Source organism: Odocoileus virginianus, chromosome 16 (genome assembly GCF_023699985.2).
Source record: "Odocoileus virginianus isolate 20LAN1187 ecotype Illinois chromosome 16, Ovbor_1.2, whole genome shotgun sequence".
In the NCBI taxonomy this organism is placed as follows: Eukaryota; Metazoa; Chordata; class Mammalia; order Artiodactyla; family Cervidae; genus Odocoileus; species Odocoileus virginianus.
The window spans coordinates 59,366,267-59,387,756 of NC_069689.1; the positions used below are offsets into that span (position 1 = coordinate 59,366,267).

General features: G+C 47.0%; 1 protein-coding gene across 1 annotated transcript in view; it reads right to left on the minus strand.

Annotated features, from left to right (window-relative positions):
• Positions 1 to 18,448: 18,448 nt before the first annotated feature.
• The window catches only part of SLC28A1 (solute carrier family 28 member 1), a 60,794-nt gene continuing 57,752 nt past the window's right edge, over positions 18,449 to 21,490 (minus strand). Inside the window, exons 16-17 of the mRNA XM_070478303.1 lie at positions 21,307 to 21,418; positions 18,449 to 21,033 (exon numbers count right to left, since the gene is read on the minus strand). Coding sequence (XP_070334404.1) covers positions 20,961 to 21,033; positions 21,307 to 21,418 — 185 coding nt within the window. The 3' untranslated portion in view covers positions 18,449 to 20,960. The remainder of the gene's footprint in view (positions 21,034 to 21,306; positions 21,419 to 21,490) is intronic.

Below are 21,490 nucleotides of genomic sequence, written 5' to 3' on the forward strand. Positions count from 1 at the left end.
ATGTCTCCAAATAACCATCTTGTCAGGGTCTGGATGCCAGGTTCTTTTATAAATAGAGAAGGAGGAGGTGAAGAAACAAACTAAAAAGGCCATTAATCTTGCAGATATCTTGTAGACCAGCAAGCCTCAGGGGATGTGTTAATTTCTCCCTTCCTGCCATCTACAGGCTGACAGGGTTCTGAATCAAGGCACTTGAGCTTAGCAGCCAGGCAGAGGCAGGATTCCCTGTGATTATAGTAACAAAAGTAACAGAGAGCAAGTCAAAGACAGTTCTAACAGTTCTGAAGTCAGAACTGGCTTATTCCTGAACATCCTAAGGTGCAGGGTTTATTCAGGTCCTCCCATTGCCCTTCCCCTCCCCCGGCCCCTGGCACCACTCACCAACTTCCTATCTCTGGATTTGCCTGTTCTGGACGTTTCTTGTAAATGGAACCATATAGTTTGTGATTATTCTGGGCTGGATGTTGGTGTCCTCCCTGCAAACTCACATGTTGAAACCTAACCCCCAAGGTGATGGTGTGAGGAGGAGGGCCTTGAGGAGGTGACGAGGTCATGAGAGCAGAGACCTCATGAATGGAATTAGTGCTCTCATAAAAGAGAACCCCAAGGAGTCCTCTCAGCCCTTCCTCCATGTGAGGATGCAGTGAAGACTCTGGCCCCCACCAAGAATAGAGCTTCACCAGAACCTGACCATCCTGACACCCTGATCTCAGATGTCTGGGCTCCAGAGCTGTAGGAAATGCATTCCTGTTGCTGAAGCTCCCAGCATTCTGTTTTGCCATGGCAGCCCAAGCAGACTAAGACAGTGAGTCCTTCTCACTGAGTATCGTGTGTTCAAGGTGCATCCACATTGTAGCCCCTGTCAGAGCTTCACTCCTTTTCATGGCTGCGTCATATGACGCTGTGCTGGGAAGTGCTGGAGATGGAATGACGGGGGGTCATCAGGAGGTGGATCACAACAGTCTTCGTGAGCCACAGTGAGGAGCTGACGCTGCCTGAAAGGATACCTGGACCTCCTGCCTCTTAACCAGCCAGTCACCTGTGTACCGCTCAGCTGTCGTCCACGGCTTGTCCTGAGTCAAGATGAGATGTAGCAGGACCGCCAGGAAGGTATCCAGGCCAGGCCAGTGTTGAAGATGAACCAGCCCTGTCCGCTGCCACTCACAGGGTGACGGGTGTCCCAGCCCCTGCCCACCATTGGGCGCGGTGGCCTCTCCCCTGCTTCCAGAGCTGGGCCCTGCTTCCCCCGGTCCCTCTGGTCAGGAGGTGTTCTGACAGGCCATTCTAGCAGGACCTCAGGATGGAGGCTTTGGGGGGCCCTGCTCAGGAGCACACAATCGGTAGGCATCTGCTCCTGCACGGAGGGACACAAGGGAGCCACTTGCTTGCTGGTGGGCGTGAGAGCAAGCACCAGGGTTAGGGACTGCAAACCTGCAGTGGTCTGGCCTGTTTCTTTTTTTTTCTAATTCAATTTAAATCTGACTCAAAGTCACTATCCCACTGAACTGGTAGGACATTCAGTCTCGGGCAGCACACTCCACAGTCCTGAGAATCCATCTCTTGCTTCAACAGGGTTTGGATGAGACAAACCCAGGGATGCCCCTTGCTGTTCCTGCACCAGGGGACCCTCCTCTCTTTCTTCCAGTGGCCGTCTTCGGAATCAGCCACTCAGCTATCCTCGGTGCCGTGAAGCGAGTGAGTCCGTGCAGGGACAACCACTGCGCCTGGGCTCTAGGGCCCCCATTTGCCGGAGCAGTTGAGCCCGCATGCTGCGACTAGGGAAGCCGCATGCTAGAGCCCTGCTCCACCACAGCAGAAGCACTGCAATGAGAAGCCAGCGCACCTGTAACTCGAGAGTAGCCCCCGGCAGCTGCGACCAGAGGAAGCCCCCTTTTTTTTTAAATGCTAACTAAACACATTTTTAACCCGTTAGTTGTTACCATGACACATAGTGTGAACGGAAGGTTTATATGGGATTTGGCATTGCTGAGAACTCTCTAACAAACGTGCAATTTGGAGCAATAATAGATTAACTTTGTCATTTCAATTTGTTAAAGAACTTTTTTTCTTATATAGGCCTTTCACAATTAAAAAAATATTTTTCTCTCACTTAACAGTGTTAAGTCAGCTTGAGGGTTGTTCTGTTCCATGTGTCTTTATCCCGGAGCCCTGGCTGGCCAAGAAGCCCATCTCAGACTTGTGCCATTCTCTAGGGAAGCAGGCCGCTGTGATGGCTCAGAGTGTGGCCTTGCGCTCCAACAGGCCTGGGGTGAAAATCCGGCCTCATCAGAGCTACTGCTCACAACACCTCTGTGAGTTAACAGGTCATTTTTGGCTCATTTTACTGGTAAGCAATCCAAGGCTCAGAGGCTCATCACCTTGCCCAAGGTCACACAGGGGTACGGAGACGTGAAGCTAGAACTCAGCCATAGACGTGCCTGGCTCTGGAGCCCACCCTCTCACTTCACCCTGCCCTTCTGCTCCCGCACGGTAGACTCTGGTCTGCCAGCGAAACATGGAGGATGGAGCACATGCATTCAGCTGTTTGTTCTCAAAGCCCTGCTGAAAAGACAGGAGAGAAATAAGATGTTGATGAAATAGGAAGGACAAAGAGAACGGGAGCAGCAACAACGGAGGGAAGAGAAGTTGACGTTTTGGAAGATGAGATGCAGACGAAGGAGGTGGCAGAGCTGAGAAAGCAGGGCCACGAGGACTCAGAGGCCCCTGTTCCGGCAGAAGGTAGGAGTGGAGGTGGGGCCGAAGGCAGGGTTGGAAGTGGGGTCCCCCACCCACTGGCCCGCTCTACGCAGCCCCAAGGATGCCCCAGCCTCTGACACACACACAGGAAACGGCTTTTATTCTGAGCAGAGGTTGAATCGGGGAAACAGGTACAGTGGAGGGGATGTGGCTCTGTATTTTACTATATTTATTTAAAAGATTTTTTTTTAACGTGTACCATGTTTAAAGTCTTCACTGAATTTGTTACAATAGTGCTTCTGTTTTATGCTTTGGCTTTTTGGCCTCGAGTCATGTGGGATCTTAGCCCCTGACCAGGGAACCTGCACCCCCTGCATTGGAATGTGTACTCTTAGCCACTGTACTGCCAGGGAAATCCCAAGGCTCTGTATTTTAAAAGAGGGATTAAGTGAGAGATTAAGTCCTCCCACTTTGTGCCACCCCATTCTCAGAATTCTCTCTGCCCGATGGATACACCTCAGGCAGGACACTGGAACATTCTTCCCTAGAGAAACACAAGGACCCCAGGACAGTGATCTGTAAGTACTGACATATAAGTACTGTTAGGTCTCTGCACTTCCACTGCGGAAGGCATGGGTTTGATCCCTGGTTGGGGAACTAAGATCCTGCAAGCTGCATTAGCACGGCGAAGAAAGGAAAAAAGGAAAAGAAAAGAAATATAAGACTGAACAAAGGATTACCAGATATCTGAAGAAAGCATCCAATATAGAAGACAGAAGTTAAAAAACAAAAAGAAAAAAAGGAGTGGAGAGCTCAGAGACAACACAGATGGACAGAGAAAAATGCCTTAAAATGATTAATATCCTCAGACACATAGGGGATGGTATTACACCCATGAAACAGAAAAAAGATGCTAAAAACAAATAAAACTCTATTATAAGGAAGAAGCATTTGAAAATTAAAATTATGGCAGCAGGAAAAATATGGAAAGAGAAGTTGGAAGATAAGTTTAAGGGACAATTCCAAGAAAGCAAACAAAAATCACAAAGAGACCACAGTAGTAAAGTAGAAGATAAATCCAGAGAGTCCAACAGTCAAATAATAGTTCCAGAAAGAAATAATAGTGGAATCATAACAAAAGGAATCCCTGGAGAAGGGAATGGCTACCCACTCCAGTATTCTTGCTTAGAGAATTCCATGATTCTTCCCAGAGTTCAATGACACAAATTCACAGATTGAATGGCCCACCTTGGAAAGCTACATGCACCCTCAGAGTTCATAGCAGCATTACTTACAATTGACAAGATATGGAAACAACCATATCAATAGATGAATGGATAAAGAAAAGGTGGTATATGTATATATACAATGGAATACTACTCAGCCATAAACAAGAATGTGATTTTTCCAATTGCAGCAAAATGGATGGACTTGGAGGGCATTATGCTGAGTAAAATAAGTCAGACAGAGAATAACAAATATTGTATGATTTCACTTATATGTGGAATCTAAAAAATAAAATATACTAGTGAACAACAACAAAAAAAGCAGACTAACAGATACACAGAACAAACTAGTGGTTACCAGTGGAGAGAGGAAAGGGAAATAAGAGGTAGAAACTATTAGGTATAAAATGAGCTACAAGGGGCTTCCAGTGATAGAGTCTGCCGGCCAGTGCAGGAGACACAAATTCCATCCCTGATCTGGGAAGACCCCACATGCCTTGGAGCAACTAATTCCATGCGCCACAACTACTGAGCCCAAGCCCTGAAGTCCACGCCCTAGAGTCTGTGCCCGACAACAAGAGAAGCCACCACAATGAGAAGTCTGTGCACTGCAATTTAAAAGTAGCCCCCACTCACCACAACTAGAGAAGAGCCCACACGGCAATTAAGACCCAGAATAGCCAAAAATAAAATAAGCTACAAGGATATATTGTACAGTGCAGTAAATATAGCATTTTATAATAACTATAAATGGAGTATAGAGTATAGCCTTTAAAAATTGTGAATCACTATATTATACACTGTAACTTATATAATATTAAAAGTCAATCATATATCAATTAAAAAAAAAAAAGACCCACCTAATTCCCAGCACAAAGAATGCAAAAAGATCCATTATGATGTTAGAATACCAAGGATAAGGAAATTACTCTAAAAGCTTCCAGAAAGGAGAAAGTCATTAATATACAATGATCAAAAATGAGAATAAATGGGATCAGCTTTCTCAGCCAGAACACAGCTGGATAAAGTCTTCAAAACTGTAAGAGAAAACGATTTCCAAACTTAAATCCTATGCCCTGTCAACTAGTAACCTAATGTAATGATAGAATAGAGACATTTTCAGGTATGCAATGCCTCAGAAAATTTTTATCTCCTGTGTTTGCATTCTCCACCAAAATCAGAAAGACAAGAAAATAATTGACCCACACAGGCAGGAGGTATACTCTTTTTCTGGTACTGTTAGACTTGTTAGATCATGTGTATGGAGTACTCTGGTTTGGATGGAATGAAAAGAAGTGAGAAAAGGAAGCAGTAAATCCAGGATTCTCTGGCTTTTCATCAGGAGGGCTGAGGACGATGCCCCTTGATGAAATCCTATTGATAGGGGAAATTGAGCCATTTGAAGGGGCTCCCAGTGAGGAGATTGATCCCTCCTGTAGTGGGATGGTGGATCCCGCCAGGAAAATTTTGTATTCAGGTCTACCCTCCTTTGGAGGCTCTGAAAGTGAAAGTGAAGTCGCTCAGTCGTATCTGACTCTTTGCGACCCCATGGACTGTAGCCTACCAGGCTCCTCCATCCATGGAATTTTCCAGGCAAGAGTACTGGAGTGGGTTGCCGTTTCCTTCTCCAGGGTATCCTCCCAAACCAGGGATCGAGCTTTACTGTCTGAGTCACCGGGGAAGCCGCCCTGCCTTCTCCAGTATCGCATAACCCACCGGTTCTTTCAACTCGCTGTGGGGACCGGCCGAGGAGGGAGCGGCCGATGCACCTACGCCACCTGGTGGAGGAAGGGAGATTGCAGCCTGGAGCCAAAGATTTTTGCAACAGCTTCCCTATTGGGAAAAACGACTACTTTGCTACTTGGTTTGTTCCGGACTAGTCCTCAATTTCATCCTTTTATTTCAAACACTCTGAGACCACGCATCTTTGATTCCTACCCTGGAGCCGCTCCACCCATTCACTGCTGTCTAATAAATCCTCCCAAAGCTAGTCACATCAAACAACCACCATCTGTTACGCACTAGGATTCATTGAATCAGAAATTTGCATGGGGTACCATGAGTAAGGGCTTCCCTGATAGCTCAGTGGGTAAAGAATCTGCCTACAATGCAGGAGACCCCCGTTTGATTCCTGGATAGGGAAGATCTGCTGGAGAAGGGATAGGCTACCCACTCCAGTATTCTGGCCTAGACAATTCCATGGACTGTATAGTCTATGGGGTGGCAAAGAGTCGAACACCACTGAGCAACTTTCACTTTCACTTTCGTCATGAATAAGGGCTTCCCTGGTAGCTCAGCAATAAAAAAACCACCTGCTAGAAGGAAATGGCAGTCCATTCCAGTATTCTTGCCTATAGAATCCCATGAACAGTGGAGCCTGGAGGGCTGAAGTCCATGGGGGTTGGACACGACTAAACACCACAACCACCTTAGAAACGGCTTGTCTCTGTTCCGTGATGTCTGAGGCCTCAGCTGGGAGGACTCAAACGGCTTTCTCTCTCTTGGTCAAGGGAGGACAGAGCCAAAATGTGGCCATCTGTAAACCAGGAAGAGGGTTCTCCCCAGACACCAAATCTGCCAGCTTCTTGATTTTGAACCTCCCAGCCTGCAGGATTGTGAGAAATAAATGTTTGTTGATTAAGCCACCCAGGCTAACACAATAGTGTTACAGCAGTAACCAAAGGCTGACCGACTCAGCCTCAGAAGTCCTACAGCATCGTCTCCCCAGACTCTACTGATCAGAGTGGTCACAAGCCTGCCTGGATGAAAGGAGAGGGGACATGAACTGGCCTCTCAAAGGGAGTTCACAGCCACCGTTTTAAACTACTGAAGAAGTCCAATACTATTAATCAGAACAAGAATAGGGTATTAATGTTTTTACACATGTATTGGTTCATTGGGTAGATTCATGAGGAAGCCAAGTATTATGATGGTTAAGAGTCTGGGGTTAAAATCAAACAGAACTGAGTTCAAAGACTGGCTCAGTCATGGAGCAGTGTGTCTTGGAGCAAGCCACTCCTTTGTGCTGTTTCCTCACGGTAAAATGAGGGTAATAATATCTGCTTCACAGAGTTTTAGGGGTTTTTGTTTTTGTTTTGTTTTTAAGGACTATACAGGATGGCATATGCAAATAATTTGTACCACAATAAGCATTCAGAAAATTAGTCCCTTTTATCTGAGTTTTTTCAAAATTTCCATTAGTTCTATTATCTCATACATTTTTAAGTGTTTGATTTAGTGATTTATGGCTGCACTGGGTCTTCATTGCTGCATGAGGCTTTCTCTAGTTGCAGCAGGCAGGGGCCACTCTCTAGCTGCGGTGGGCCGGCTTCTCATTGTGGTGGCTTCTCTTGTTGTGGAGCATGGGATCTAGGGCGCGTGGGCTCAGTAGTTGTGGCACACAGGCCTAGTTGCCCCTTGGCATATGGGAACTCCCTGGAGCCAGGATCAAACCCATGCCCCCTGCACTGATAGGCAGATTCTTCACCACTGGGCCACCAAGGAAGTCATCTCAGACTTTTTAAAGATTGTAAACACTAGCATTGCTAGTGTTTACAGATATATGGAAAGAATAGCTGCCTTTCTTCAGGGGAAAACACTCCCCATTCTTTGGGGGAATTGTTCAACCCCCTGCCTCCAACCATGCTGTCTGAACAGAAGCTGCCATCTTCTGCCTTCTGGGTCACAGTGATAGATTTGGGAGTAGGGAAAAGTGCCAGACTAGATCAACGAGCACATCCCACCTTCCAGCCCTTAGTGACTGGCCTGGAGGAGGGTACATGACCACACCTCAATCACAGGATCAATCACACTCTTGGAGATTTGCCCACTTTTTATTCCTCCAACAAGCTGTCAGGGAGGGAAGTAAGCTTCCATGTGAATCCATGATTTTCCAACGGCCAGGACCCCAGCCTTATGGAGAAAGCCAGTTCTACAGCAGGAAGCCACCGTGTACACAGGAAGATACAAGCACAATGGAAAGCAGGGGCCGAGAGCACAGAGAGAGTCCTGGACCATCCCTGGGTCCCGCTGCCTGGGGCTGTCCTCCTGCAACTTCCTGGTGAGAGTCCATCCTCTCCTTTTCTCTGGAACTGTTTGTTTTCTGTGGCTTGCAACCAAATGAACTCTGAGTAAAATACTGCTTTGACTTATATATTTTCTATTAAAAGGGTAAATTTTTCATAAACTCCAGTACTTTCACTATTATAAGAAAACCAATAAATGACTAGTCTGGAGAAAACTCTTGAGAGTCCTTTGGGTAGCACGGAGATCCAACCAGTGAATCCTAAAGGAAATCAACCCTGAATATCGATGCTGAAATGGACTGATGCTGAAACGGAAGCTCCAATACTTTGGTTACCTGATACAAAGAGCCAACTCATTGGAAAAGACCCTGATGCTGGGAAAGACTGAGGGCAGGAGGAGAAGGGGAAGCAGAGGATGAGATCATCAGATGGCATCATCGACTCAATGGACATGAGTTTGAACAAACTCTGGGAGATAGTGAAGGACAAGGAAGCCTGGCGTGCTGCTGTCCATGGGGTTGCAAAGTGTTGGACATGACTTAGCGACTGAACAACAACAGTAAATGGCTGTGACACACCTCACAAAGGATAAAACCCACAGGTGTGTTGAGAGTTGCTGACTTGAGCTTCCTGGAATTCATTCTAGCTTAGGTAAATGACATTGATTCACTGAATGATGAGACGTTTCAGCAGACAGGTCATGTCCTTTCCCCTACCAGCCACAAAATTTTCTCACTTGGGGTTCTGTTCTTAGCAAGATGACCCTGGACCCAGCCTCCAGCATTTGGCCACATTCTGGCTCAAAACAGCTGACACTGCAAAACCCAGCCTGCCCCAGATCCCAACAAAGGAGATTAGAGATACTTGTCTCTGGTCACTGTGGAAGAAAAGATCCTTTGAAAGTTGTATGCTTTGATACAGTTCATTTCTCCTCTAATGGAGGCACTGGCTTTGAAAAAAGTAGATTGGTTAGAATATAAACAAGCAATGCCTCTAAAAGTAGAAAATAATCTTACTGAGAAACCAAGTTTCAGGAGATAAAAGCAATCTTTAGTTCACAAAGCAAGTTTCCCATCTCATCCCTAAATAACTTATCTTTTTTTCTTGGAAAGGAAAACAAAAATTTTTCTTGGGAAAGCAAACTTTGTCCTTTGTCAGCTGGCGCTGAATAGCAGAAACAGCCCACGTGTAGTAGGTGGGCTGTTAGTAGTAGCTTCAAAAGCCTTCCCTGGCAGCTCAGATGGTAAAGAATCCACCTGCAAAGCAGGAGACCAAGACTCCATCTTTGGGTGGGGAAGATCTCCTGGAGAAGGGGATGGCTACCCACTCCAGTATTCTTGCCTGGGAAATCCCACGGACAGAGGAGCCGGGCAGGCTGCAGTCCATGGGATCGCAAAGAGTCGGACATACAAGCTCTGTTTATTGCCTATCTTGTGTCTGCTCCATCGCTCAGTTGTGTACAACACGCTGTACCTCCATGGACTGTAACCCAGGAGGCTTCTCTGTCCATGGGATTTCCCAGGCAAGAAGACTGCAGGGGGGGTGCCATCTCCTTCTCCAATTGCCTATCTTCATTTATTTGAAAAATGAGTCCCATCTTGGGAATTCCCTGGTGGACCTGTGCTTAGGACTCGGTTCCTTTAACGCCAGGCCAGGTCTGATCCCTGGTTGGGGAATGAAGATCCTGCAAGCCATAAGGTATAGTTGAAAAGAAAAAAAAATGGAAAAGAAAAATGAGACCCATCTTGAAAAGATATGGAAGGTGACTGTTTGGAGAGAAGTCAAATAGCACATAAACTCATAGGAGAATTTGAAATCTGTTCCAAACAGTCCTTATAAGGTTACCTCTTCCTTGTTCTTTCATTTTTATTTAAAAAAACAAAACAAAACATTTTTGGCTGCACTGGGCAGCCTGTAGGATCTTAGTTCCCTGAACAGGGATTGAACTTTTTCCCCCAGTGAAAGCCTACTGGACCACCAGGGAAGTTCCTCCGGTTTGGTCTCGTTTCCCGTTTGTTCATCAAGAACCCCACAGGGAAAAGGCAAAGCTGCTCTTCCTTCCTGCCTGTCTTGCTCTTCTTGTCCAGTGGCAGGGTGTGTATGACAGAGATCTCAAATAAGCCATGTACAAGATACATATTCTTCTTCAATCACATAAAGTTTGCACTGTAATGGCCATCTTGCTCTTCAAAGACCTCTGGGGCTCAGGCTCCTTCTAACTTGTGGCTGCCCCATCCCTGGATTGTTGCTTTTGTCTCCACGACCTAAGGGGGCTCACCTTCGGATCTGTGTTCCAGCAGGCTTGGAGCAACATTGTGAAATGTTTCAGGGACATGGAGGGTGTGTCCCTTTATCTAAGGCAGTGGTCAGCAAGCTAGAGACTGCAGGGAGGCCATCTTTCCCACACTGGGTCACGTGTTCTTTGGTCAGATTTTGATGACCATTATTTTTAAATTCTTATAAGCCAGGTTCCTGATATTAATTTATGTTGCTGTTGTTCAGTCCCCAAGTATTGCCCAACTCTTTGCGACCCCATGGACTGCAGCACACCAGGCCTCCCTGTCCCTCACCATCTCCCGTAGTTTGCCCAAATATTCATTTATAACCATGCTGATTTCTTTTGTCCTCTCTGCCTTCCTTTTCTCATTGGGATATTTTACTACAGCAGAACCAGCATTCCATTTTGACTTCTTCCTGAATGGCTGTCTTTTCAAGTGTGGAATCAACACCTGGCTAAGCCAGCTTCTCCTTCGCTTCCACTCACAAAGTCTCTGTGGGCAGTTACTCCCATGTTACCATTCCATGTCTTTGTCAGAACCTGGTCCAAAAGAGCAATTCCCCTCCCCCTCTGGAATGGAAATCACTCCCCAGGCAAGTTAGGAACTTGTTGTACCCTGGATGGAGGGTAGGTAGGAATCCTAATAGATGTCCCAGTAGAAAAGGTCCCATCCACTCCATTCCTATCCTAGCTCTGGTCTGCTTTGTGATTTGGGTCAGGACTTCCTTCCATTCTCTCCCTGCATGACAATTCCTCCTGGCGTTTTACTCTCAACACACAAGCTTCCAGCTTTGTGGATTTCTGAAGCAGGCATGTAGCTTCTTAACACTCCTCCATCCTAAGAGGTCTGCCTCTTTCAAACACCCTCCCAAGGCTATATTCACTCTTTTGCCCCAACACATCATCTTGGTTACACCCATGAGATCTTATTTATCACCCCGTATTCTGCTTCAATATTGAACTTGCTCATGACTAATGAACTGTCTGTACATCAGTGAAGAACAACTGTGAATCAAGTCTGGGGCAACTTCTGAAACTATTATGTCCTATGTGAGTAACAACTGAAAGAGCTCAAGGTTCCCAGCTCAGAAAAGAAGACTGGATGGTTGCCATCTTTGAACAGTTGGAGGGCTGTCTTGTGGAGAGAGAGTAGAACATTTCCATAAGACTTCTATAAAATGTGATTTTTTAAAAACCAATGAACAAGTATTACTTTGGTTTTGGCAGGAGGGAAGAACAATAAAGACACACACGATTGGACTTGTTCTGAGTAGCCCAGAATGGCATAACTGGGATCAAAAAGGAACACTTTTTGATGTAGTATCAAAACAAACCTTCAAAGAAGTGGAGCTGTCCAATATGAGACGGGTTGCCTGGAGAAGTAGTGAGATTCTTGTTTGGATGGTGTGGAAGAAGATGACGACGAACACCTGATTTCAAGTGGAATGAGGGGCTGAACAATGTGGTACTCCTAGGCGGCATCCTCTTAACTGAAAAGTAAATGGAACCTTCTTGTTTAGCTCAGGTTAGAGGGGATTTGGGAAAGAGTTCAGCTCTCACTGAATCCAAGGAAAAATTGAGCAACGAGGCTGCAGGAAGGGTGGAAACAAAATCAGCGCCAAGCCAGGCCTGCTGTGATGACTCAGCTCTGAGCTCGCTTTCTTTTTTTTTCTTTTTTTTTTCTTTAGTTTGATCTCTTTCCCCCAAATCTGAGAGACCATTGACATAACCATAGATTTGCTTCTCTTGAGTCCGGTGTTCAGTCCTGATTCAGTCTACAGTGGTCATGGGGGTGGAGTCTTGTGATTCAAATGTAAAATCTCTCTGATGACAGAGACCATCCACGCTGTGGGTATAACAATTCTCAGGAAAGTTGGGAGGGGCAGACAGCCTCAAAATTATATACAGAGTCCTGTCCAAACTCAGGGCTCACCAATTCTGAGTCATTAGTAATTTCAAGCAGATGATGTTCTCCATGTGGTTGTAAAGAGGCCAGGACTAATTCACATTCAGCCTAAGACACACGCTTGAATTAAAGTGAGGGGTCAACAGAGGTGAGAGCAGGATGAATCAATGGAAAGAGTAAATGGGGCCCATTGACTGACTCACAGATCTTGATCGGTTGCCGGCTGGAACAAGCATTGTCTAGGACAGAGCTACCCCTGGGCTGAATTACAAGTTACAAAAAATCTGTGTCCATGCAGGGTTTTTCCCATGCAGTTGTTTATTTGGCTGTGCTGGGTCTTCATTGCTTTGTGGCCTTTTCTCTAGTTGCAGCAAGAGGGGGCTACTCTCTAGTTGCAAGGGTTTCTCATTGTGGTGGCTGCTCTTATTGCAGAGCACGGGGTCTAGGATGAGGGGGCTTCAGTAGCTGCGGTTCCCAGGCTCTGGAGTTCCGGTTTGTATTTGTGGCACATGGGCTTAGCTGCTCTGTGGCATGTGGGATCTTCCCAGACCAGGGATCTCATGTTCCTTGCACTGGTCGGTGGCTTCTTTACCACTGAGCCACCAGGGAAGCCCATCCCATGCAGTTTAAAATTTTTTTAATTTTAAAATAGTTTTAGATTTACAGAAAGGCTGTATAAATAATAGAGTTCCCATGTATCCTATAGATCTCCCCACCCAGTTTCCTCTCCCAGTTACTATGATCTATTATCATAACTAATAGAGAAATATCAATGTTTTTAACTTATACTCCACACTATATTTGGATTTCATGAGTTTTTCCCTAATGTAATTTTTCCATTCCAGAATCCCATGCAAGATACCTGGATCAGTTTCTTAGTGTTTCTGGAACAAATCACCACAAATTTAGTGGCTGAAAACAACAGAAATGTATTCTCTGGAGTTCCAGAGGCTAGCAGTCCTAAGTGTGCAGAGTACCGTCCCTCCAAAGTCTCTAGGGGAGAACCCTTCCTGCCTCTTTCAGCTTCTGGTGGGCCCAGGTGCTCCTTGGCTTGGGGTGGGCTATATCTTGGAGCACGATGCTGATCTCTGTGGCCTTCTTTATATGACCTTCTTTGTGCATCTTTGGGCCTGTGTGCTTCAAACTCCCCTCTCGTTTCTCTTATAAAGACACCCAGTCATTGAATTTAGGGCTCACACGAAATCCAGGATAATCTCATCTTGAGGTCTTTAACCTAATTACATCTGTAAAATCCTACTTCCAATGAAGGTCAGATTCACAGGTAGTGAGGGCTGGCATTTGGACATAGCTTTTGAGGGGGGACAAAATTCAATGTACTGTGATACACATTGAGTCATTGTGTCTCCTTTGGCTTCTTGGGGTTGTGACAGTTTCTCAGAGCTTCCCTGCTTCTAATTGACCCCCCTTTTGAGGATGATTGAGGATCAATATTCTGTAGGCTGTGTCTCAATTTGAGTTTGTCTGATGTTTTTCTCATGGTTAGACTGGGGTTGGACCGTGAAAGCTGGACCATAAAGAAGGCTGAGTGCTGAAGAATTGATACTTTCAAATTGTGGTGCTAGAGAAGACTCTTGAGAGTCCCTTGGACAGCAATGTCAAACCACTCAATCCTAAAGGAAATCAACCCTGAATATTCATTGGAGGGAATGATGGTAAGCTGAAGCTCCAATATTTGGCCACCTGATTCGAAGAGCCGACTCATTGGAAAAGATCCTGATGCTGGGAAAGATTGAAAGCAAAAGCAGAAGGGGGCGACAGAGGATGAGATGGTTGGATGGCATCACCGACTCAATGGACATGAGTTTGGGCAAACTCAGGACGACAGTGAAGGACAGGGAAGCCTGGCATGCTGCAGTTCATGGGGTCACAAAGCATTGGACACAACTTAGCGACTGAGGTTATGAGCTTTTTAGGGAGGAGCACCACAGAGGTGAATTGCCCTTCTCAACACAACATATCAAATGTACGGGTTCTCAACTGAACTTACCACTGAAGAGGTTAACTGTGACCACCTGGCTAAGGCAGTGTTTACCAGGCTTCTCTGCGGTAAAGTTTCTTTCCTGTTTCCCTGCTTCCATACTGTACCCTTTGGAAGAACATCACTAAGCATAGTCCATCCTTAAGAGGTGGGGAGTAACGCTTCACTGCTTGAGTGGGGAGCATTTGCATACATTGTTTGGAATTCTTCTATTGTCCTTACAATTTTACATGCATGCTATCATACGAAAGGCAGGTTTCATGGATACCAACCAGAGTCCCATGGCCCTTTCCCCAGTTCCCCTTAGTGAGTCTGAAATGCAGGACAAATCATCTGAGGAGACAGTGCTCTGAAGAGTTTTCATTAAGAACAGAAAATGCTATAGGACAGTTATTCACAGCATGGACTGTTGTGGTCCACATCTGCTTTGGGGTCTGCAGTAACATACATACAGATGTTGAAAGTGACATTCAGAAGCTGCATAGCAGTTGACAGAGTACTCTTATGTTCATTGAATTAAATAATAAAGATGACTTTATTATTATTATTTTCCCAGTAATTCACTTATATTGTCCTTTATACAAGGACTGGTCCAGGATGAAATGGGGGGGCAGAAAATGGTCTCCAGCACAGAGTGAACCCCACTATGTGGGGCCTCACACAGCCTCTGGTGTTCCAGGCTGCCCCCTTCTCCTTACCCACCCTGCATTTGCCCCTTGATCCCAGATGTGAGTGAGGCCTGGACACCTCCACAGTGGGCAGCTGTCTGGGCCCCACCCCCCAACCTCGTGGCAGTGACCTTCCCTACAGGGCATGCCGTTCTCACTGCCCTCCCCCCACAGGCAGGACAGTCCCTCTGTGGTGCCCCCACGGGCAGCACTCTGCTGCTCTGAGCCTGGCTGTGGTCAACTCCTATCTGCAGTCAGCTCCACGGGCAGCCACAGCCAGCCCCGTCTGGGAAAGGCCTGCTCTCACCACGCTCTGGGCATCCAGGCCTTTCCATGAGCAAAGCCCTTTCAATTCCTTTCACTCGTGGTCAGGCACATGCAGGGAGCAGCAGGAGGGGAGCAGGAGCCTCGAATCCTGAAAGGGCTTCCGATGTCGACCCTTACTGCTTTCTCCAAATGCAGCCATTCATATAGTCATGTGACTAAGAGGAGTCCCTGACCAGGCCATCCCACCAGAGCTGAATTTAAAATGATAAATACAGATGGCCCACAGGCAAGTGAAAAGACGCCCAGTATCACCAATTGTTAAGAGAAATGCAAATCAAAACTACAATGAAGTACCACCATGCACCAGTCAGCATGGCCATCATTAAAAAGCCTACAAACGGCAAATTCTGGAGAGGGTCTGGAGAAAAGGGAACCCTCTTACATTGTTGGTGGGGATATAAATTGGTGCAGCTGCTATGGAAAACAGTATGGCGGTCTCTCAAAAGAACTAAAACAAAAAGCAAAACACTAAAAATAGAGCTACCATATGACCTTGCAATTCTACTCCTGGGTGTATACCCAGACAAAACTATAATGGAAAAGATACACGTACCCACCATGCTCATGAAAGTGTTAGTCACTCAGTCGTGTCCGACTCTTTGCAACCCCATGGACTGTAGCCCACCAGGTTCCTCTGGCCATGGAATTCTCCAGGCAAGAATACTGGAGTGGGTAGCCATTCCCTTTTCCAGAGGATCTTCCCAATCTAGGGATTGAACCTCTATCTCCTGCATTGCAGACGGATTCTTTACTGTCTGAAGTGAAAGAAAGTGGAGTTGCTCAGTTGTGTCCAACTCTTTGTGACCCCATGGGCTGTAGCCTACCAGGCTTCTCCATCCATGGAATTTTCCAGGCAAGGGTACTGGAGTGGGTTGCTATTTCCTTCTCCAGAGGATCTTCCTGACCCAGGAATCAAACCCGGGTTTCCTGCATTGTAGACAGACGCTTTACCCTCTTAGCCACCAGGGAAGCCCTGTCTGAACCACCTATGTAATAGCAGCGCTATTTACAATAGCCAAGACGTGGAAACAACATAAATTTACACCAATAGTTTAGTGGACAAAGAAAATGTGGCTTATATACGTACATATATATATGATAGAATACTGCTCAGCCATAAAAAACAAATAATGCCATTTGCAGCAACGTGGATGGACCTAGAGATTATCATACTCAGCAAAGACAGTCAGAAAGACGAATACCACATGATATCACTTATATATGAAATCTAAAATATGACACAAATGAACTTATCTATGAAACAGAAACAGACTCACAGACACAGAGAACTCTGGTGGTTGCCAAGGGGGAAAAGTAATAGGGAAGGGATGGATTGGGAGTCTGGGATTAGCAGATGTAAACTATATACACACACACATATATATAAAAAACTGAATCACTTTGCTATACATGGGAAACTAACACAATATTTCAAATCAATTATACTTCAATAAAATAAATTTAAAAAAATTATAAATATTTCTTGTATGTGGATTGATATCACACCAAGTATAGAAGAACACAGAATCTGCATATTTCAAGAAACCTAATTTATGTAAAAACACACAAGCATGTTCAAATATTTGATATATCCCTGGTGGTCTAGTGACTAGGATTCAGTGCTTTCAAATATTTGGTATAAATAGAAATGGTTGTTTAAATTATTGACTTGGGCTTTAGTTGGGAAAAAAAAAAAAAGAGTCCTGTTATTATCTTGTAGATAACCTGATACTACAGTGTATTGTGTTAAAATACATAAAAATTTAAGTGGCAATTTGTATAATCCTATTCTGGCATTATTTTCACTTTATAATATACTAAGAGCCTCAAAAATTGCCATTGGCCAGGCCATGATGGGTACCCACCCCACCAGCCCCACTGGAGTCACTTTCCCCTTCCCTCCTCTCAAGGGCTCCTCCCCAGAGGCCATCTCCACCCAGCCTCTGCTGGGGCTTCCCTTCCCAGTGGATCCTCTTCTTGCAGGAATTTTCCAGCTCTTTAGCTCATTAAACAGTCTGGTTCACCACTGTCCCCCTACCTAGCTCACAGTCCAGCCCATAGTAGGTGTTACAGACTGAACTGTGTGTCCCTAGATTCCTATGTTGGAGCCTTAACCCCCAGTGTGACAGTATTTGGAGATGGGGACCTTTGCAAGTAAGCCATGTTAGATGAAGTCATGACAGTGGTGTACCCATGATGGGCGAGATTAGGGCCTTTATTAAAAGAAACCGGGGAGCTGCTGTCTCTCTTTGCTGTATGAGGACACGGCAATAGGGTGGTGTCTATAAATCAGGAAAAGAGACCTCACCAGAAGCCAACCATGCAGGCACCCTAACCTTGGACTTCTAACCTCCAAAACTTTGACAAAATTAATTTCTGTTTTCAGCTATGCAGTCTGCAGTACTGGGAAATCAAGCCAAGTAAGATCTTAGGTACTTGACTGAATAAACAAGCAATATACAAACCTGGAGAGGACAAAGTACTTTCACAGGATTCACTCTTTGCAAGGATCCCTCTCTGCTTCAACTCCCCTTGATTTCCTAGCAAAAGTGTTAGTTGCTCAGCTGTCTCTGACTCTTTTTGACCCCGTGGACTATAGCCTCTGTCCATGGGATTTCCAAGGTAAGAATACTGGAGTGGGTTGCTATTTCCTCCTCCAGGGGATCTTCCTGACCCAGGGATTGAACCCCGGTCTCCTGAGTTGCAGGTAGATTCTTTACCATCTGGTCACCAGGGAAGCCCCAAAGCACACATCTGATGAAGGTGGGATTTGAACTCATGTATATAGAGCACAGTGAACTAGCAGCTTAACCCCTTGGCCTTAACCACTAGGCAACCCTGTCCTCATTGATTTCTAGAGTGTTTCACAAAACCTGAGATGTTTCCAGGCCAGTGACACAAAATCAGTTTGGGTCCTTGGGGTCTGGTAAACGCACCCTGAATCACTTGGTGGTGGGCTTGTCCAGTACTGAGCTCATCCGGATTCTGGAGCCCCTTTTGGATTCACTGCAAGGAATGCTGTGATTGATTAGCAATGCCTGTCATGACTGTGGGTGGGCTAAGTGGAGGCATCCAGGCCAATCCTGACCCAGAAGCTATTGCTTAGGGTGCAATTAGGCACAGGCACTAAAAAGCAGAGACATTACTTTGCCAACAAAGGTCTGTCTAGTCAAAGCTATGGTTTTTCCAGTAGTCATGTATGGATGTGAGAGTTGGACTATAAAGAAAGCTGAGTGCTGAAGAATTGATGTTTTTGAACTATGGTGTTGGAGAAGACTCTTGAGAGTCCCTTGGACTGCAAGGAGATCCAGCCAGTCAATCCTAAAGGAGATCAGTCCTGAATATTTATTGGAAGGACTGACGCTGAAGCTGAAACTCCCATACTTTGACCACCTGATGCAAAGACCCTGATGTTGGGAAAAATTGAAGGCAGGAGGAGAAGGGGATGACAGAGGATGAGTTGGTTGGATGCCATCACCAACTCAATGGACATGAGTTTGAGTAAGCTCCAGGAGTTGGTGATGGACAGGGAAGCCTGGCATGCTGCAGTCCATGGGATTGCAAAGAATAGGACACGACTGAGTGACTGAGACTGAACTGAACTGAATGAGGTGCAGGCAGCTGGTACCAGCACAGGCACCTCCTCTAAGCACTGTATTTTTGCGGTCTCACCCTCAAGGGACTCCCAGCTTCTGCAGGTGCAAGAAGAGGAAGAAGGAGCATGGTGGGTGGAGGAGAGAGTAACAGTCTGCTGCTCGGATGACCAAGGAGTCCCCTGGGTCAGAACAGCCTTGAGCTGGAAGCAGTCCATACAGGTATAGCATGGCATGCATGCTGGTGCCTCTGACAGAAGGTGAATTCCATTCCATAAATACTCATTTAACACCTTTCACAATATGTGCTCAATACATGCTAAGTCAGTTCAGTCATGTCCAACTGTTGGTGATGTCATGGACTGTAGCCTGCCAGGCTCCTCTGTCCATGGGATTCTCCAGGCAACAATACTGGAATGGGTTGCCATACCGTGCTCCAGGGAGATTTTCCCGACCCAGGGATCAAACTTGCGTCTCTTTAAGTCTCTTGCATGGGTAGGCAGGTTCTTTACCACTGGTGCCACCTGGGAAACCACCACTTTTCACAGGCCCAGCATTGTACTGAGCACCATGAGGACCCAGAAACATCTGAGTCCTGTCTTTGAGGGGCCAACAGTCCTCCCGGGAATGTGACTGGCCAGGTGATGTGTACAGGTGGTCCAGGAAAGGAGGTTGGGGAAGGGATGGCACCCAGATACTAAAAGACAGCTGTGATGTCCAGTCAGGAGGGCCTCCTGTGACAGCTCAAGGGGAGCTGGGGCTGCAGGGAGCAAGGAAGAGGCTTGCCCTGGGGCCTGGGAGTGAGGCCACTGACTCTGCTATGCAGAGCTAAGGGCAAGAACACGGGCCCTGCAGAAGGGACCCAGGGCCAGCCCGTGGGGGTCACAAGGAGCAAGACCAGTGCCCAGTAGAGCCCAGATCCTTGACAGAGCAGGGTAACTGCTGACCAGCTGGGCCTCTGCCTCAAGCCCCGGCTGGGGAGCCTTATCCAACAGAGGTGGGTGAGGGGACAGGTGCCCCATGGCCAATGGGGGGACAGGCACCCTGCAGGCCCCAGTAGCCAAAGCTGCTAGGGAAATGAGGACAGAGTGCAAGGAGCATAGGGCAGGACATGCTGGGTGACAGGAACTCCAGAAACCAAAGCTCAGAGGCACAGAAAACACATCAGATGCCTGACCTGCTGGAGCAGAGGGACGGGGCTGGGGAGAAGAGGCAAGCAGAGGGCGGAGGGCAAGTTACGCGACCGAGCTCTTAGCAGCCTAGCGGAGAGACCAGACACCACAGCTGGTGGAACTGGATGGCTGGGGGTCAAGTCCTGCCTCTTCCTCTTCCCAGCTGTGCCACTTCAGGCAAGTGACTTAACCTCTCTGACTCTGGTCCCTCAACTAGGGATGACAACAGTCCCCGCCTCACAGGCTTGTTGTAAGGATTGAGTTACACAGTATGCAGCACAGAGAGCAGCTCACTGACACGCAGCGCGAGGTAAACGTCTACAAAGGTTACAGTTATGGAGAGTAACGCAGTCTGAACATCAGCCAGTGTTTCCCAGATTGCTTCCCACGGGATCCTCAACTAAAAGGTACTTCCATCAGAAGATTCTTACAGCCCCATTTGGAAAACGTCTCCTCTCATATCCACATCAAGCTCTGACAAGTCCACAGTGAGAAAAACAAACAAAACAAAAAAAAACCCCTAACTTTATTTAGCCCAGTGTTTCCCAAACCTAGTGGATCATGGAAACCTCTGCATACCTTGGAGGACAGTGCTACACAGCCCACCAATCTGGAAAGTGCTGTGTGGGAGGGCAGTAGGGGAGTCTATGAAAGTGGAGGAAAGCATCTCCAGGAGAAGCCATGTGGCAGGGGTTAAGCCAGAGCGAGATTTGCGTGCCCAGAGAGAAGGGAAGGAGGCGGCTGAAATGCCAGGGCCGAGGGCCCCGGAGCAGAAGGGGAGCGCAAACAGGGGAGACCCAGGGCACGGGGGACAGAGAAGACAGAGGAGGCAGAGGCGACTCTGAGCATTCACATTTGAGGAGGGAGGAAACGCGAGAGCAGAAAGGGGGTGAAGGGTGGGGGGCACCCATCATTCCACCCAGTCCCTGGTCACCCTTCCCGATTTGTGCCTGAGGTGGTCTAAGCCCTGTGGCTTCCCCCAGGAGAGGGGGCCCTGGAGAGAGAAGGGTGGCGGCAGCTGCTTCCTGGGAGAGAATAACACCCAGAAGACAGAGATGTGCTGTCCCCGCTACGCACATATCGTGTGATTATAGAACCGACAGCAGTTGTCCAGGGCCTCTAGGCTGAACTCCGGGCTGGTGCTGAAAAGAAGCAGAATCTGTAGTCTGCACTCCAGGCCTGGGCTCTGCTGACCACTAAAGGCTGAGCAACTTCAGGGAAGTTGCTCCATGTCTCTGGTCCTAACTTCTTCTAAGTTTGGTCCTCAGGCCCCACTTCCTCTTCCGTTGGTTACATCAGCCACAGCCATAACATTTCTACCCCCTTGCTCTAATACCAAAGGCCTCCCCCACCCCAGTACTCGGGCCTCTGCACCCCATCACTGTCAGCACCCCACCCCTGGCCCAGGCACTCACCTCTGGAAGGCCTGGTGGCAGCACTGGTACACCTCAAAGCTGCTGCTGTTGAGGGTCGTGTTCAGGAGGGACACACAGTCCACCGCAGGGCCCCTGGGCATGTAGAGGATCCCTGTGCGGAGAAAGCAGCTAGTGGGCAGGGTCCAGCCCCTTACTATCCCCGCAACCCCACCCAAGGACTGCC